Source organism: Hippocampus zosterae, chromosome 12 (assembly GCF_025434085.1).
Source record: "Hippocampus zosterae strain Florida chromosome 12, ASM2543408v3, whole genome shotgun sequence".
In the NCBI taxonomy this organism is placed as follows: domain Eukaryota; kingdom Metazoa; phylum Chordata; class Actinopteri; order Syngnathiformes; family Syngnathidae; genus Hippocampus; species Hippocampus zosterae.
In genome coordinates, this window is record NC_067462.1 from 15,099,535 (window position 1) to 15,118,807 (window position 19,273).

The window sequence follows — 19,273 nt, forward strand, 5'->3', positions numbered from 1 at the left end:
CCGAAACAAGAGCCTCGGGGAGTAGGAGTCATTCAAGACAGTGTATCGATGCTAGTTTGCGGTCAATTAAATACTCTAATGGTAAATTTGTGTTGATTATGTTATTCCAGAATTTGAGGACTATTTACGTACTAACGTTTTTTAAACTTATTCATTATTTTATAATTTTGCATCATGTTGCCAACACAAAAAATTGTAATAAATCATTACATGACTTGATTCGTCCACCTCCAACATCAACACGTTCTCTGTAATATTGTATTTGTCATATATTTTGCTATATTTTGGCGCATCCCTGTTAAGGTACTGCCAACCAATAGCAGGCTACGGAAACAAATGCAAACAACCATTAGGCTCACAGTGACACTTAAGGGCAATTTAGATTCTTCTTTAAGTAACCTAAAACACTTGTTTTTTGGCTGTTGGAGGAAACCTGAGTACCTAGAGAAAAGTCTAAACACAGAGAACATGCAAACTCCATACAGTAAGTCATGTGCTCTGATTCAAACCCTCAACCTCTGCAGTGTGTGGGAGAGGTACGACTGCCCATCGTGCTGCCCCGGCCTAAACTAACCAAACCTAATTCATTCTATCACGATGTCTGAAGGTCAGAGCCCAAAATGGGTTGGAGCAATCTTCATTCTGTAAGTAAAGTATATTTTATTTATACAGTACAGTGGGGTAGCATCGTGAAAATCCATGTATTGACGTCCATTAGAAATGCATGGGGAGGGGGGGGGGATACAGCTTTTTTGAAAATATATAATTCCGAAAAATATATTATTTTGTAAATATTTATAATACTGTTTACCACTATGCATTTGAGAGCACTTTTCACAAAGCGCTTCAGTTATTCAGTGTTTATTCTATCAGTTATACAATAAAGGAAGATATATATAAAATACAGAATCACTGAATATCATATCGATTTAAAATGTACTTATTTAACCTTTATTGAGGTAATCCAAGTGAGAACATATTCACTTTTACAATGTCGACCGAGCTGCAGACAGCATTGTAAAACAAAGCAAAATAAAAGCAAGCACGAGAAAATATTTACAACGAACTGTAAAATGTGATGTACGCAAAACATAAAACATACAAACACGAGCTAATAATATTATTAATAATACAATTATAAACACGCAGTAAAATTAATCTCCAATCAAAATACACCATATATCCCTTCAGCCTACCTTAGTTGCTGGAAGGTCTCATTTTACGTGTTTGAAACTGACACGCTCCCAGCATGCATGTCACTCACTAAATAATGAGTTTAAAATAAACAAGCAATTGTAGTCCTCCAATAGCAGGTACTTTGTACATTGCCGAACAATACACACACAGAAATATAGTTCAAAAATTCACATCTCATCTAGTCGTCTCTCTTGCTTCAGTGTCCTTTTTAGCGCCGACCCTTCCAACCTCTGCAACCCCGGGGACTCACTTGGCTTCCTATCATCCAGCTCCTCAGGAGCCTTACCATAGCTGCGAGTAAATGACAAGTAGCACCATTCTCCGCCCAACAAAAACAAAAAACTGGGGCTGACTGCAAAAATGTTAGTTAACTCATTCACTGCCAGTTAACTCATTCACTGACACCTGGAATTGGCTCCGGCAGGCCCGCAACCCTCATGACAAGAAGCGGCTCAAATAACGGATGGACGTTTTATTTTTATTTTTTATTTACACAACATCCCAACATCAGTGGAATTCAGTTTGTAGTTTTGAGAAATGTTAAAATATTTGTTTTTAATTTAAAAGGGATCTGGTAACAAATTGCTTGTGTTTCAAGGTGTTATTAGAGGCGGACAATTTGCAAATTTACTTTTATTTTTACAGGGAACACGAGGTTGATGCACATCATTTGCTTCAAATGCCTCCAGACCTTAAATTTGACACCTGTATTATAGTCAAGTCAAGTCAAGTCAACAGTATTTATAGAGCACTTTCAAACAGCCATCGCTGCATACAAAGTGCTGTACATGGAGCGATTTAACATATACAATAAACAGTAAGACGAATCAGTAATAAGTAATAGTAATAAGGCGGTAGAAAGCACCAAGCAGTAAAACCAATAGCAAATCTAAGTCATGCTGAGTCAAACGCCAAAGAATACAAGTGAGTTTTGAGGAGGGCTTTAAAGATGGGCAGCGAGGAGGCTTGCCGAATGTTCAGTGGGAGGTCATTCCAGAGAGATGGACCAGCAACAGAAAAGGCTCGATCCCCTCTGAGCCTCAGTTTAGTTCTTGGTACGTCTAGCAAAGACTGGTCCACAGACCTGAGGCGCCGGGCAGGGGTGTAGGGGCGTATGAGCTCAGAGAGGTAAGGTGGCGCGAGATTATTCAGAGATTTGAAAACAAAGAGGAGGATCTTAAAAATAATTCTAAAATGAATGGGGAGCCAGTGAAGGGATGCCAAAGTAGGAGTTATATGCTCCCTCTTACGAGTACCAGTCAAGAGGCGAGCAGCGGCATTCTGTACCAGCTGAAGGCGCTTGATGGAGGACTGGCTGACTCCAAAGTACAGGGCGTTGCAGTAATCGAGCCGGGATGTGACAAAGGCATGAATTACTGTCTCAAAGTGTTCATGTGAGAGGAAAGGTTTTATTTTGGCCAGCTGTCTAAGGTGAAAGAAGCTGGATTTAACAACGGCACCAATTTGCCGATCAAGTTTGAAATCACTGTCCAGTTTAAGTCCCAAGTTTGAGACCGTTGATTTCAGATAAGGAGATAGGGGGCCCAAGTCTACAGGATGGAATGTACAAGGTCCACTGGGGCCAAACAATATCACCTCTGTCTTCTTTTCGTTGAACTTCAAGAAATTTTGTGCCATCCAGGTTTTGATTTCTTCCAGACAGGATAGGAGTGGCCTTAATGAGAAGGTGTCTTTCTTGCTCAGTGGGACATAGATCTGGCAGTCATCTGCATAGCAGTGGAAAGGAATACCATGTTTCCTTAAGATGGAACCCAATGGGAGCAGATACAGCGAGAACAGCAGAGGCCCCAGAATTGAGCCCTGTGGAACACCACATGACAGGGGAGCAGTGCGTGATTCAGAGCAGCCAAGGCTGACACAAAAGGTCCTGTCAGCTAGATAGGACCTAAACCAATCAAGAGCACTCCCGCCAATGCCCACCAAGTGCTGCAAACGAGTCAGCAGAATACTGTGATCCACTGTATCAAATGCTGCAGTTAAGTCCAATAAAACCAGACACACGTGGTCTCCAGAGTCATTTGCCAGGAGGATGTCATTAGAAACGCGTAACAGGGCTGACTCCGTGCTATGCATCGTCTTGAAACCTGACTGGAAGACCTCCAAGATGTTATGTTCATCCAAGAAAAGTTTCAACTGCATGTGCACCACTTTTTCCAGAATTTTGGAAATGAAAGGCAGTTTGGAAATGGGTCTGTAACTTGACAGCTCATCTGGATCAAGACCAGGTTTCTTGATCAAGGGTTGGACCACAGCATGTTTAAACTGTTGGGGAACTACACCAGAAGAAAGGCTGCTGTTGATGATATCCAAGACCGATGCACCAACACTCGGGAGAACCTCCTGAAAGAAGCGTGGGGGAAGAGAGTCGCAAGGGGAGCCAGATGGCTTCGTCTGGCGAACTACATCCTCCAAAAGCGCCAAGGACACAGTATCAAAAGAATTTAGGACAGCTGAACATGGAACATGGACAGAGGGGTCAGATGCGGTATTTGGGACCGGAATCCTAGCTGTAGAGACCTTATCAATAAAGAACTGAAGGAATCTGTTGCACATCTCGGCTGAAGAATCCGAGCAAGTAGGCAGAGGGGGTTTGAGTACAGAATCTATCGTTTTAAATAGTGCACGAGGGTTGTGACGGTTGGCTAGAATAAGGTCCGACAGATATTCTCTTTTGGCCTCTTTTACTGTGAGCTGGTAGATTATAAAAGAATACAATGTGCCTTTTCAATTTTATTTTTATTTACCAGCACTTGCTTATAATAATTGGACAAGAAGATCAAAAGCGACATCACATATAGAAAATCAACGATGTCATGTAACACAGACAGAAGATAGCAGTTAACCAAAATGGGTGAAACAAAATATTGTCTTTGCAGTGTACCACATCATCATCTCTTATCAGAATCAAATTTATTGGTCAAGTATGTAAAAAAACACAAGGAAATTCCTTTCCTGTGCAGAATAATAATACAGTTTCAATCACCACCATCAAATATCAATTTTGCTGCTGTCTCATGACAACCAAATACGTACAATTATGAATCACCATATGGTCTCCGGATATATTGTACCAATAATCACCCTTTATTTCCCCGGTGTTTCCGTCAATGCAGTTAAAAGTTCTATACATTTTCCTTTCTTCAATTACATAGTGTGATGTATTGTCTTCTTCCAATGTTGCAATTACCATAATCTGTGACCCAACCTTGATTTCTCTGGTACTACTCACATCTGCATTGTATCTCCAGATGGTTTTGATATATTCCATCCAAGAGTCGCAGGGCATGCTGGAGCCTATCCCAGCTGTCATCAGGAATGTGGGAGGAAACCAATGTCCCCAGAGAAAACCCATGCAGGCACGGGGAGAGTACCCAGAGAAAACCCACGCAGGCACAGTAAGAACATGCAAACTCCACAGTGGAAGGCCGCAGTCGGAATCGAACCCTGCACCTCTGCAGTGTGAGACCGACATGTTTAAACAGTCGCCCACCGGGTCGCCGGTTTTGACATATTAACCTTCCTATTCTACACAAATATTTGGATTTTTATCAAACACAAAAAAATGCTAAATCTACACATTTTTATTGTTTTAAGATTAAGAAAACCTTTATTAGTCTCGCAATGGAGAAATTCCAGATTCACAGCAGCAAAGTTTTGACTTTTTGGTAATAGGGTAAAGCTAGCCGCAAATATGTCAATCATATATTTACCGTTTCGTCCAATATTTTGTCTGGCGGTATTTTTTGTTTCTTTTCATTCGCGCGTGCGACGTTCCCTTACCCTCGGACGAAAGAAAGTCAAAACGGTTGCCTCGTGAAAACTTTGGGTTGTAATTAATGGTTTCCGTCTGTATTATTAATTCACGCATGATTGAAACACTACAATATCCATGTGTGTATACAAATAGGCATCTATAACCAAATGGTTGGAGAAAAAAGGGCATGATTAAAACACTACAATATCCCTGTGCCTATACAAATAGCAATCTATAATCAAACAGCTGGAAAAAAAAGCCAAGGGGGTGAGACCACAAGCACGTCCATGTTCTCGACCGAATACACATAAAGGGGATACGCACATGAACATCACAGACTTGAAAGAGTTCTGCAACGGCACCTTTATATAAATCGTTGCTCTAGTCGCTGAATCACACGAGGGTATGCGAACAAACGACATGTTCCCTCAGAGTTAACCGACATCAACACGCTAATGGTTTGAACATTATTCGTGCGATTATCGTCCTTAGTTTATTCGGGGATCTAAAGTTTTGCTTTACAACTGTTTTCCCTCCTACTCAACGCTGGATTGCGGCGACTAATAGGTAAGCGACATCAACTATGAATATCACAGTGACCGTATTTTACACGTGGAAATATTGCATAAACTATTACAAAGTAGGAATGAGGATCCCCCCCCCCACATATACACACATACACACGAAAAAAACTATGCTAAAAACAGTTTGGCTGGTATAATTTGTTCTTGACAGGCGAGGCAGCCATTTTGCAAGTCGAGTTCAAGGTTCCGCCGTTTTTCCGACTGTCGTTAAGGGGTGCACCTGTTAAAAATGAAATTGTCGACTTTTCGTGTGTAACTGGAACGCAGCTTCAGTGTGTGGTGGGCGACAATGGTCTTTCAGGCTGAGCTCATCGTCCAGTTTTAGCAAAAACACGGAGCTGGAGCTTATCGGAGCCGGACTTCCTCTGGCTTTCAGACTGTGGAGCAGTTAAATGCACTTTCCGTTCATCTGATGTTGTGTTGACTGGGCTGGTACTCGGCCACGGCGCAATCTCTCCTTACAGACGAGGGCTGACGCTTTTGGAGTTGGGACTCGCTCGTCTGGCCTTTTTTGAACCGGAACGACGCTTGCACCCGACTGCGCTTTCGCCATGTTGAACTGATTCAAGTTGTGTGTGAGTGACTGCTGCTGGGACCGAAGTGACAAGCCCCAGAAATTGGTCGAGAGTCAGGAGGCTGTGACTGCGCCGGTGACGCAGGGAAAAACACCCAGAAGTAAGAGTGGTGAAACGTCGGAATTACAAAGATCTTTCTAACAGCGGGTCGGTGTCTCCTGCGAAAACCCGTCACCAAGACCAGGCCACGTTTATATAATATACGACAACGCCGCCGCTCAAGGCTGGATGTAGCCGGCGAATAGAGGAGAAGTCCTATCAAATTCCTGGTGAGTTGTTGGCTAACTAGCTCCGTAGGCTAACCCTAGAGGTGGGATTGTTAGCCGTACGGCTAGTAAATTACTAGCGTCAGCTGCTGTGGTGCACGGCAGGTAACCAAACTACAGTATTTGTGTCATTCGTGCTTTTCATGTGCTGGGATGTTGCCCGCTCACAGCTATCGTGCTTCCATTGTGTAATCATGTGTCAATGTGGTTAAAATGCAATTCATTGTCAAAACATCACGTCCGTTCCCAGGAACTCGCACGGTTTTACTGGCTGGACCCGGGCTACTGGTAGCTTCTCGTCCATTGGCGACGCTGTCTACTAGCTGAACCATTTCTATAAATATTTTGTCTAGCAGTGTTAAAATGTATGGTCTATTCAACCAGTTTTCACAACCTCTACGTACAACATCCCTGTTGAATGCTACCTTATATTGGGTGTGTATTCGTTCGATATAAATGAAAGTATATCGGTAATCCAAGTTAAAAACTTGGATGCTAGTCTGAACTCTCGTCAATTTCAGGAAATAGACTACTCCTGTGTTCAGTTGTAGGCTCTTATGTTATTCATGAGCAGCGCGACCTTTTCGAAACTCAGAAAACAATGGTCTTTGCTCACTACAGTTGATTTACATACAAGTTGGACAAAATGCTTAAATGTTGAGTCCTATGAACCCCGTACTTATCAAAATAGAATGGGGTTAGTTAACTCCACCAACTCGGGACGTTAGCGACGACGGGTAAACCATCGTTAGCATGTCCCAAGCAAACTGCAAATAGCGATTCGGGAGCACAACTTGGGCAACGGGGAACGTTTCACAATCACACTCAGTCTTCGTTGCTAGTAGTGTGGGACGCTAACCATATTTCGCCCACTTGTCATTCGCTTATCAATGCATATGAGAGCGGCTAACGTAATGTCAGGCCTGGCCGAGTGATGATGAGGCCTGCACGTCTCAACGCAACTCGCTTTTGACGACAAGGCCTCCACGGAGGCTCGGCTGTTTGGGTGGATCGCCTTGGACGTTCGCTAGCCTCTACTCCGAAAAACAAACGTCAAATATGACAGCCATTTGCCGCAATTGAATAAAAGGCTCTTTTTTTCCTCCCACGATTGTCACCGTGTACTTCTTTCTTCCATGGGCTGTGTATTCATTCGTTATCGGTTCGTACTTAACACTGTGAATGCACGAATGTTGTAAAGCCGGTTCAGTCCAAAAGGCCGGTCGACATTAAGTTTATTCTAGAAAGGGCTTTTAGTGTGCTAATTGTCATGGCAGGTGGTTTAGCAACACTGAGGATGGTTAGCAGGGGGTGGGGTGGATACATCAACCATCTTTTCCTTTTCCTTTGCCTAGGTTCTTGTATGACATGTAGTATTTGGTGAGGCAGGATATAACCTAGCAAAATGATGGGTAAACCACTTCAAATGACTCGAATAAGATGGACACTTTGGTGTCACCTCCAACACCATGAAAACATCAGTCCTGTTTTCTTTCTAAGGCTGTCCTCCCAGTGGGTTCGGTTCATTCTGGTGCATTCTAGGTTAAGTGTGAATGTTGTCATCTCAATACCTGGTGTGCACCATTGCTCAGAACATAATTGAAACCACAGTAAATCATGACGAGACATACAGTTTTTGAATATATTGTCATTGTCCTGTGGAAAACACAAATGTCCATATTTTTTTTCATTTGCCATTAACATAAATTTTTTCTAAAATGGACATATGTGTTTTTCATAGGACAGTGACGATGATCAATGGTTTCGGTCTGGATTTAAAACGTTAATGCATAATACCTTTCATGACATGATTTTTTAAAAGAATATTGTAATCTCTGTAAAATGTAGTCATAACTCTAAATGTACAAGATCACTATCACGGCTGATCAAATTTCTCTCTGAGCAGAAAGTCATTTGATTGGGAGGAACCAATCACTTCTTTCACTATAGGAGAAATGAGACTTGAAATCGTCCCCAATTTAAAGGGAAACAAAACAGCAGAATTTCCCTGACATGATTTATTTGGTTGATGGTGTGTGCTATAGGTTTGACTCTGATTGGATACCTTAGCTAGACAAAATCCTGACAACTGATATTGCCCGTCTGACATTTTTTTTGTTTATTGAGCCTATATAGAACACACAATAACAGATTGACAAAAGGCAAACAAAAATTATGAAAGGAAAATTAAAAAGTAAGTAAAAGAAAAATCAGATCATCACCGTTGTATGCTCAAAGGAGTAGGAAGAAGTAAATAACTTATCTAGTCCTACCCCTTATTAATTATTAAACATTTAATGATGTGTTGTTCCTTGATGGTGATGTTTAAATAAAAGTCTAAAAATCATCATTACTATCTTTATGACATGTTTGTTTCATTTTGCTGTGGACAGATTTGTGTGGTTAGGCCCTTTGTTTGCTCATTATGGACTGAAATGTTAATGGTATAAACAGAATGTAAGAAGAAGGATGATATATTGGAATGCATTGCTGTTTGTTGACATCAATGTTTGACAATCCCACAAAATATCTTCACCTCGCCTTTTACGTAGAACCTAATAAAGGCGGAATATCTGCCTTAAACCAAGGACCCCTTTTACCTTTACCCACAAGACCTCCCTGTAAATGTGGGACTCTTCATCTGGGAAGACCGTGTTGTCATTTGCATTTGTACCAACATGAAAAAAAACGTGGAAATTCATAAATTTTATACAATAAACATTTAAACTGTTTTGAACTACTTGGGCACTCAATTTTAAGCCGAAAAGACACGATATGTCAGTTTGAAACACTATTTGGCACTTTTATAGCATCATAGTATTTATAGTGAGAAGTTACTATTGTTAACTTGGCCGATGTAGAGTAATTTGGCGTAATCAGATTTAAAATAAAGTAAAGAGCAATTGCCTTTTTCTTTCAGACAATTATTGATAAAAGGGTAGAAAAAGTAATGTTTCTACCCGTTGATCAATAACGTCTCGATGGCGCCTCTTGAGATTTAATTAAATGAGAACTCTTGAAGGTCCTAAATTATTGTTTTTTAGGCCCCATATGATTGACACAATGAAAATCTGCTTTGCATATATATATATATATATTCCAAGTGATTTACCCTATCCTGCTGATTAATTCCAACCTTTAACCCTTACCTCTCTCTCCTTCATCACTTCAGGTTATGCAATGGTCTCAGCGGCACATCCAGATCTCCAGGTGCTTGTGTCCCTCTCTCGCGTATTCGGCCTCTCTTCCCTCCGCTCCACAGCTGAGGTGGCTCTGATTTCCCTCCTGGTCAGCGCTGCATAAAGAGGCCAAGATTGCCAAGATCTGCCCTGTGGCGAGCATGACGGCCACCACGCGTGGCTCTCCGGTGGGGGGCAATGACAGCCAGGGCCAGGCGCCTGATGCTCAGAGCCAACCTCCGTTGCCACAAAATCAGGTCAGCATTTTAAATAGATTGTAAATGCATTCATTCAGGCTCAAAGTTTTGTCATCATAAAACGTAGGTGATGTCTTTAATACATTAGTGCATTCTTTGAGTAAAACCACTCTAAAGTGAACCTTCTGATCACAATGATATGTTCCAGACTGACGTAATAAAAAAAAAGGAAACATTCTTCTTTGGTAGTTGCTTCAGGTGTTTCTTGTGCCCAGGTGTTCATATAGTGCCGCAACGCTGCAATTACGGTTAAAATACATCGCTGCCGTAGTGGGACAGCTCAACACAGCGTAAAGCAGCTTTACGCTGTATTGAGCGATATCAATCGGTCTGGCTGTGGGCAGCACAAAATTAGTTGGAGATGGCCTCCACGCAATTTTGAATGCAGGAAAAACCTTGTACACGCAAGGTTGCTGTCAAGAAATGGGAGACTTTTGTCTAACATCACTTTGAGGGAACAGCTCAAAGAGTTCCTCAAATAAGAGGCCAAGTGTCATTCAAGGTATTACTCGAAACCCGAGTCTTGAAAGAAAAACGAAATCAAACGTGTGTATTTAAACAGCCAAATGTTTACCAAACCCGACAATAAAAATGTCTTAGCTTTAAGTTTAACATTAAGCAACTTAATGTGAAAGTATAATGCCAAATTCACAATTTAACATGTTGTCACATCACCTACAAAAAAAAGATAATTAGTTTTTGCGTATTTAATCAGAAGTGCCCAAGCCACAACATTATTAACAGTCATATATTCTCTCTGCTCTTTGGGGACAAGGACTGTCACTGCAGATGAGTGGGGAACATTCTCTGCCTCACCTTGTTCTTAATTGCACTATATCTAGATCCAGCGGAGCTCAGTGCTGTCTTTCATGATGCGGTACTACACTAACATTATACAACTCTACATTCGGACTTGCTGTGGTAAGCCATAAAAAGAAATTGCTTAAAAATCCACTATACAGCTGACGTTCCGAAGATGAACTACACCGTAGCGGGGGTTCACTAATAAATATAACCCTATAAAAGTCAAAAGAAATACACATCCTTTGAAGACATATACTTGCAGAGTAATATTTTCACCATGTGGCATTTTATAGGGTTTTCTAGAATTAATAAGACAAGAAGTCAAACACTCTTGTGGGTTCATGCTGAAGATGCTCTCTGATCTGAAATCTCACAAGTTTTGCGGACATCACATGTGATATCACACAATACATTTGTTCGGTTTTGTGCCACAATTAGATGGGGGTGGGGGGGCTAACTCTCAGTTCCCTTATTTTGTTGCTTTACCCGCAAGGCCAAACACAATAACTTAAAACAACTTCATTGTTTTTTAAACCAAGATTTGGGTTGATTTTTGAATTGTACATTCTTCTTTGCATTTGACTCAGATGAAATCACTGTTCTTTTGCTTGTGACCTTTGAGACAGTAAAGATGATTTATTGATCCGTCAAGTCTTAAGTTGATCATACAGACGTATATTGTAGATGAGCCCGAAGCTGTATCAAAGCCTTTGCCTCGTGAAAGTACAGATGTATTTCGGAGGGAAACAGATATCCGGATGAGAATTTTGCTCTTACAAGGGCAAGTCAGTCAATAGAAAAGGGCACAGGGGGAAGCATTCTGTGACTTAAAACATCTTCATTGAGCAGGTTGTCCCTCCAGCTCACTGCCTACAAGGTGACCATGTACACTTTCAACTTTCAGTATCAACTAATAATACAGTAAATAGGTTATGTCTAATATTGAGCTTGTAGTTAGTACTGGAGCGTGTGGTCACATAATTTAGTAACAATACTATTGATAGTTTTGTCAACGATGAAGGAAAATTTTAAGTGGCCTTGCCCAATTTCAGACACTGCATCTCAGGTTTTTAACAGATTTTTAATGTTGTACCTTACCACACACACGCATACTCACAGATGCCCAAGTGGATGAAAAGAGAGGGGTGTGGGGAAACGGAAAGAGGGGGGCAGTGAAGACGAGGCATCAATGAACAGAGCCCTCCTGAGTGATAGACAAGGTGTGTGTGTGTGTGTGTGTGTGTGTGTTGATGAGCTGTGGTGATACGTGAGAGGCAAGCTGTATATGTAGGTCAGCCAAGCAGCAAGCAGGAGGAGCCTTCGCCACAAACCCCCACATTTCGTATTTCTCACTTTCGCATTCATCCATCCATCGTGTTGAGTTTCTCTGGCGTGTTTGACACCTGCCCTCACACCTGCCTACAGCAACATAGAAAATAGATGTCTAAAGTCGATACTAGGGTTCGGCAACCCGCGGCTCTTTCATCCTTATGTTACGGCTCTGCGTGGCTTCGCAAATTAAACTAAAGTATCCGGTTGAATAAATAAGTGACCGATTGAAGTGTATATTTGCCTCAAAAATGCTTAGGACTTCTTTCTTGAGACCATGTGCAACTCCAGTGATCACTCTTTGTCTCAATTATTCACATGTTTTGGCACCCACCTGCATAATGTGAAGTCCAAGCCTGTTGCATTTTCATTCTGCCACATTTGCACCTTTTTGTGCCTTGAATCCTAGATTCAAGCAGTGAATGAGCATCTCCCTTATCTCTTAATGTTATTTTATCTCATGTCTTTAAAGAATTTCTTCTGGTGTGGTGGCGGGCAACTGAGCATTGACGCTATGTAAGCTTCCAGGACAATTTTGTGTATTGTTTACCAAAGTATTCATTTGCACATTTACTGACAAATATATTCAAAAGACTTATTGGTCTGGAAATTAGAACCGATGCAATTGTCTGTAAGTTTCTGCCAGCAGAGGTTCCTATTTAGGCCAACATTTCTTCTCAAGATTCTCTCTGGTTCTAAATCAAAGTGGTGATTTCTTCTGGGATTATACAACATGCCTGTTGCAACTGAGTACACTTTTGTTATATTCACGCATAACAGTAAATGTAGGATTTAAATAAAAATATCAGATCAAATGTAATGCTAAAAGAGGGCATTGTTTCTCAGGAAAATTGGGAGGATTGGCGATGGGCAATAAATGGAAAGAAAATGCAAACAAATAACCTTTTTCTTATATCAGTGTCCCAATGTGTCAGGACTCACAATAGATTGTGAGCCCTTTATGGATAGGCGTATCAGATTGTGTTTTTGTCCAGCAACAATTTTTTTTTTCTGAATATCAGCTATTTCTACCAATTAATTGGTCAATTTCCTTCATTCGGTGGCTGGTTTGAAATAATATATGATCTTTGCTCTTAACGTCTATAAAACATGGTTCGCAAATTTGCTACAATTGGCAAATGCGGGTGGCAACAGTTGAGAACCATTGCCCTATGTTACTGTGGTTCTGGGTGTATGACTGCATTTATTTCAAATTTTATATTTCTTATATTTTAGACTTCATCTCCTAACTCATCTAATGAGAACTCTCCAGTGAGTCCACCAGGTGAGCACGGACAAGGGGATGGACCGCCCCAGCTGGAGGAGGAGGAGCCCGCTTTCCCCCACACTGACCTAGCCAAGCTAGATGACATGATCAACAGGTACACAGGAACCCTGCACTCTCTATCACGTCACACCTTCTCTGTTGTTAACTATCGGTGTTGTTAATTTGGCACAAAACTTCTCATTCGGGATGTTCAATACCACTTTTTTTCCCCCCCTTCAAACTGCTACCAGTACCGAGACTCAACACATGAGTACTCTACTCATGAGTACTCACTGATACCGATACTTTCTATTAAATCAATGACAGATATTATATGAATACAGATTATTTTAGTTAATCAAAATGACCTTTAATTGATTTCTGGCAAAAGACAGAACTGTTGCTCTCCAAAGGAGAATTGAAGTCAAAAATAGAACACGCACAACAAATTTTGAATTTAGGATTAATTTGTAATGTATAAAGCGACAACTCCCTAAATTGTTATCTTTGTTCAAAATAAATTGAAGTGCAAAATAATACAGGTTAAGATGTTAACTGTCAAGCATGACTATGAATTTGGAAGATAGACCTTGGTGATAAGTGTGAAAATTGTTATCACAATGTAGGTATTTCATGTCAGCCAATATTGATGAATATATAGCAGTTGGGAAACTTTAAATCACGGTAAAGAGTTTCACAATGGACCGCGGTCACTGTCTGGACTTGTAACAGACATTGAAGTTTGGATGCTGTACTATTTTCAACAATTCATCTTGCATTTTGTCACAGATGTTCGCTTGGACAGTTGAAAAAACAGACTCAGGAAGAGATTGTCTTTTCTGCCGGCAGGAGGCGCAGATTTCTATGAAGCCACTCCTTGTGCGCTTACCAACTGACACATGACCTCTTCTGCAGCCTCTGCCGGCTTTTTATTGATCGTGTATGCAAATTACAAGTTATATATCAGAAAAACACTCCCTTCTTCATTTACATGTCATGCCTCTCAGCCCTGCCCACCGATGCGCCCCTCAGAGAGGCCAAAACATCTCTCGGTACAAACAATGGATGCATTGTTAATTCAATGGGTATATTTTGCATGAATTGAGACACTGGAACAAACTCAAGGACATCTTATCGTGCTGCTCACCCGAAGTTGAACATTCCTGTTTGTACTATCAATTAGCAAGTCCTCAGTTTCATTCATCTCAAGTTCGCACTTTTTCCTGTGTGCTCTACAACGCTTGTGGCGTTTGAGGTTAATCAAGCATACAACATGAAACTTTTAAACATGATAACCGAGTTTGTCTATACTCTATCACAGTTCCTCATTTATTCATGTTCTTTACAGTGTAGCAGAGCGATATGATGCGATGTCGCATCAGATTTCTTCTTTGTGTTCAAGTCATGTACATCTTTATATGGGTGCAGAAAGAGACACCGCGGTTGAAAACCGGTTAACTCCTAACTATTCCAAAATGTTACTTGAAGTACTCAAATGTTTTCGTCCAAATGCAATTTTATAATACGTGATGAAATAATAATGAAATTATAACTTTCCACCCCAGGAGGATGGGTGGCAACAGCAATTTGCCACCCCTTTGTGTCTAAATGAAATTTTATTCCGATTTCCCTCTGTGTGATTGTTTTTGTATTTAAGCCGTGTTAGATATTTGCAAACAGACGTTTTTACTTGGGGACGGAGAGGATAGGGATGGGTATCTTTTACGCTTGAACAAGTTTGATTAAAAAAAAACATTCAAAATAATTTGGACTGTGTTGTATAATTTCCATTTTAACGGGCAAATGAGAGGATTGACATGGACTGAAATGTTCTATCGCCCAGAAAGATGTTCTGTCAGCCATCCATGCCATTTAGTTCCATTGAGGCCATTTTTCTATCGTTGGTCGCCATGTGGGTACCAGATACATTGGGCCCTATATCGACAACTTGTGTCATTACTCGCCCATTCCTACTTCTCAGGACTGTAAGCTAGAACTCTGACCTCTCACAATACAAAAATTTGTTAATCCATACATTGCACTGTTCTCCATGCATCTGTTGAAATTTCTTGATGATTGCCACTGTCTTTCCTCCCAGGCCTCGTTGGGTGGTTCCAGTTTTGCCAAAAGGAGAGTTAGAAGTCCTTTTGGAGGCTGCTATAGACCTAAGTAAAAAAGGTAGGAATGTGCACCGCAAAACTAGTTTGAAATGTGCTGATATGTACCATAAATTACACATTTTTAATTGTATAAAGTAAAATTCCACAACCAGTGCAAAGAATTACCGTGAATGAAAAAGTATTCATTCGCCTTCTTCGCAATTTATTTAGTTTGCATACTCAAACAAATCAAACAAGGTTAATCGAAGTAAACGTAAAATGCAGTTTTAAATTGTTGATTTTGATTATTAGTGAAAAATTTTTGAAAGATACCTGACCCATCGTGGAATAGGTACTTCGCTCAGCCTATAATAATTGTTTGAGCCAACCTTAGCAGCAACAACACTAACTATGCCATGTCTACAATTGTCTTTCTACAAAAGTCTTTCACATCTGTATGGCAAATATTTTTTGGCCCACTCTTCCATTGAGAATTGCTTTATTTGATCAACACTGGAGCGTTTTTGAACATGAACTGCCCTTCTAAAATTCTGCCTGTAATGCATTTCAATGGGATTCTGGACTTGTCCAGACCTTCACTGAGCCACTCTAAAACCTTTTTGTTATTTTAAGACAGTTGACTTGCTGGTGTGTTTTGCATCATTGTCCTGCTGTAGAAACCAACTGTGCTTCAGCTTGAAGTCTTGAACTGCTGGACGAACATTCTCCCTCTAGGTTTTCTGGTAAAGAGTAGAAATCCATACTTGCATCAATTACAGCAAGTCGTCCAGGTCCTGAATTATGGTAGGCAAGGCATCATTCAGGACCGGGATGACTTTGCCTGGTCTCTTGCCTATTGCTGAGCCATGAAGGTAGGCTGACAGTTCTTTGGATGCTGTCCAGGATTTCTTTGTGACCTCCTGGATGAGTCAGAGCTGTGCTCTTTGGATAATTTTTGTAGAGTGGCTTTTCACCATTGCTTCTTTCCCCATTTGTTGATAAGGGCTCTCACAGTATTTTGTAGGAGTCCTAATGTGGGGTTCAGTCAGAACAAGAAATATCGCCTTACCTCGTGTGTCTCGTGTTTTTTTTTTTTATCCAAGGGGAATTCCATGGGTGTTGTTTTGAGTGGAGAAGAGGAGGGTTTTAACATCTCTAGTTGATCTGGTGACCAGTGGTTTTGTTTGACTGCTAAATGCCATCTTGGTTGACAGTTGAACAGTTTTAAACAAATCAACACAGCCTGCAGATATGTCAGCTTCCTCTCTTTCCACTCCAACCCCCCCTTTTTGGTTCTGTTCCGGTCAGTATTAGAAGCTCGCTGTGTTGCAGTAACTCTTGGTCCCACAACTTGCATTGCTTATTTCCCCACTCTGGGGCGGGGGTTTGGTGGGGTGTCAAGACAGCAGTTTTGTTTTCTTTTTCTTATCTAATATGAACGGGTCTGTAGTTACTCACGCTTGCGTGTGGAAAGTAACTCAGCTCGCCCCCAAAAATATGATAAGCCACAGTAATGAATGATTTAATCTAGGGACAAATTTGAAAGACAGTTTGCCAACATATCTCCACATAAATGTGAAAGTCTCATTTCCATTTAGAAATAAAAGATGCTTGTTTCCAGTTGCTGAGTACTCTTTTCACAAAAGGCCAGTCAGATTTGAATTGCCTTTTTCCTCACTAAATAAAATCAACATTGAAAAACTGCATTTTATGGTTATTAATTATAATAATAATACATTTTATTTATAAGCGCCTTTCAAGACACCCAAGGACACTTTACAATAACAAACACAAAACGATACACTTGGCTTATCCTGACGATTTACATTTATTTGATCATCTTAAACATTAAAGTGGTGTTACTATACAAAAGAGTAAGAATTTGAGACGACGGAAATACTTTTTTTATGACACTATGTCTCACTGCCCTCATTGCTATTTGAAAATGGGCAACAACTCATGCAGTTCGTTGACAGTTATGTGTGCTATGTCAGTAATCATGTTGTCTTCCCGCAGGACTGGATGTGAAGTGTGAGGCTTGTCAGAGGTTTTTCAGGGATGGTCTGACTATCTCGTTTACAAAGATCCTGACTGATGAGGCAGTCAGTGGCTGGAAGTTTGAGATTCATGTGAGTACCTTTGCACTGCTGATGTAGCTTATTCAAAGAAATATTGTGACGAGTGGGTCCCATAAGTTTCTAAGCATCTTACACTGCCTGTAAATGCAGCCTTTAGAGGTACTCATTGCGGTATCAATCGATTTGGGGTTACTAACACCACAATTGCAAGAATACGTATTTTGTTATTTTTACATTAGTTCCGGGGCCCAAAAGTTTATGTTGCCGATCGTTTTATTTACGCGGATCAGCCAAGGTCCTTGGAATATTGATGTAAAACAGGTTGAAGACCTGTAGATGCTCTATACTACCATGTGGAAAAAGGACTAAATCGATCCAAAACAATGACATCATAAAAGCCCTAAGGCACAAATTATAAAAATAGAAACTACAATTGCACCAGTTTTCTTTTGGCATGACTAGAACATTGAATTTTTTTCAGACTATCCTGTTAACAGCCACAGACAGCACAGAGACTGAAGTGTATGGCAGCAAATAGTCATCCAATAGTATTGCAGACCCCTCTCTGATGTAAAAGATTCCTGGGTGGTTCCTTGTCCATCTTAAAAACCCTACCATCCTCAGACAAAACTGTGATGCAAACCCGCTAAAGTTCATTGTCCTGGAAGTTTCCTGTAGTGTGAACAGGCCTTAGTAGAGATATCCCAATGAAGAGACATGAGGGTATTCGTGCATTCCCAGTTGCTGTTAAGAAGGGACTTAGGTTTGATGCGCATTGTTTACTGATTGTATTAATTGTTTTTCTTTCTTTCTTTGCCTTTTTCTGCAATCTGTGTTTCCAGCGGTGTATCATCAATAACACGCACCGCTTGGTCGAGCTGTGTGTGGCCAAGCTCTCTCAGGACTGGTTCCCTCTACTGGAGCTTCTGGCCATGGCCACCAACCCTCACTGCAAATTCCACATCTATAATGGCACGCGGCCTTCTGAGACCGTACCCGCGGGAGCACAGTTGGCCGACGACGACCTCTTCGCCAGACCACCAGACCCACGCTCGCCTAAGGTATATCACTGCTCATCCTATTTATTATGTAATCAAAACATCTTGCGTTTAGTTGTTTTCAAAGCAGGTTACACCTCCTTTCTCTTGTCAATTCCAGGGCTGGTTGGTGGACTTAATAAATAAGTTTGGCACATTAAACGGGTTTCAAATGTTGCACGATCGCTTCATGAGTGGCGAAGCACTGAACGTCCAGATCATCGCTGCACTTATCAAGTAAGCTTTTTGACAAGCTTTCCCAAATCTCATGTGTGGTCCTGACTCGTCATGTTTCTATTTTTTTTTCCATTGCAGGCCTTTTGGCCAGTGTTATGAGTTCCTCACCTTGCACACCGTGAAGAAGTACTTTCTCCCCGTCATTGAAATGGTCCCCCAGTTCCTGGAGAACCTCACCGACGAGGAGCTTAAGAAAGAGGCCAAGAATGAAGCCAAAAATGACGCACTGTCCATGATAATAAAGTCTCTAAAGAGTCTTGCATCCCGTGTACCAGGACAAGAGGAGACTGTGAAGAATTTAGAGATTTTTAGGTTAAAAATGATTCTTAGGTAAGGACAGTGCGTTGGAATTGGAAATCAACACATTAATGCTGAAGTGATCTGAAATAAACGTTCTTTTATTTTTCTCTCTCTTGCCAGGTTATTGCAAATTTCTTCTTTTAATGGCAAAATGAATGCACTAAATGAAGTCAACAAGGTGATCTCAAGTGTGTCCTACTACACTCATCGGCACAACCCAGAGGAGGATGAATGGCTCACTGCAGAGCGCATGGCGGTGAGCTCAGTCGCTCAGTACTTCTGCACTCCC

General features: G+C 41.0%; 1 protein-coding gene across 6 annotated transcripts in view; it reads left to right on the forward strand.

Annotated features, from left to right (window-relative positions):
* Positions 1-5,523: 5,523 nt before the first annotated feature.
* usp9 (ubiquitin specific peptidase 9) overlaps positions 5,524-19,273 on the forward strand; it is a 41,794-nt gene continuing 28,044 nt past the window's right edge. For 2 of the 6 annotated variants that reach the window (XM_052081715.1, XM_052081718.1), the window contains exons 1-9: positions 5,857-6,400; positions 9,570-9,833; positions 13,203-13,348; positions 15,332-15,411; positions 17,349-17,461; positions 18,253-18,471; positions 18,569-18,684; positions 18,763-19,014; positions 19,105-19,240. In XM_052081715.1, coding sequence (XP_051937675.1) covers positions 9,738-9,833; positions 13,203-13,348; positions 15,332-15,411; positions 17,349-17,461; positions 18,253-18,471; positions 18,569-18,684; positions 18,763-19,014; positions 19,105-19,240 — 1,158 coding nt within the window. In that variant the 5' untranslated portion in view covers positions 5,857-6,400; positions 9,570-9,737. Of the gene's footprint in view, positions 5,540-5,856; positions 6,401-9,569; positions 9,834-13,202; positions 13,349-15,331; positions 15,412-17,348; positions 17,462-18,252; positions 18,472-18,568; positions 18,685-18,762; positions 19,015-19,104; positions 19,241-19,273 lie in introns of those variants that run through there. The other 4 variants (XM_052081717.1, XM_052081716.1, XM_052081719.1 and 1 more) reach the window with 4 other exon arrangements.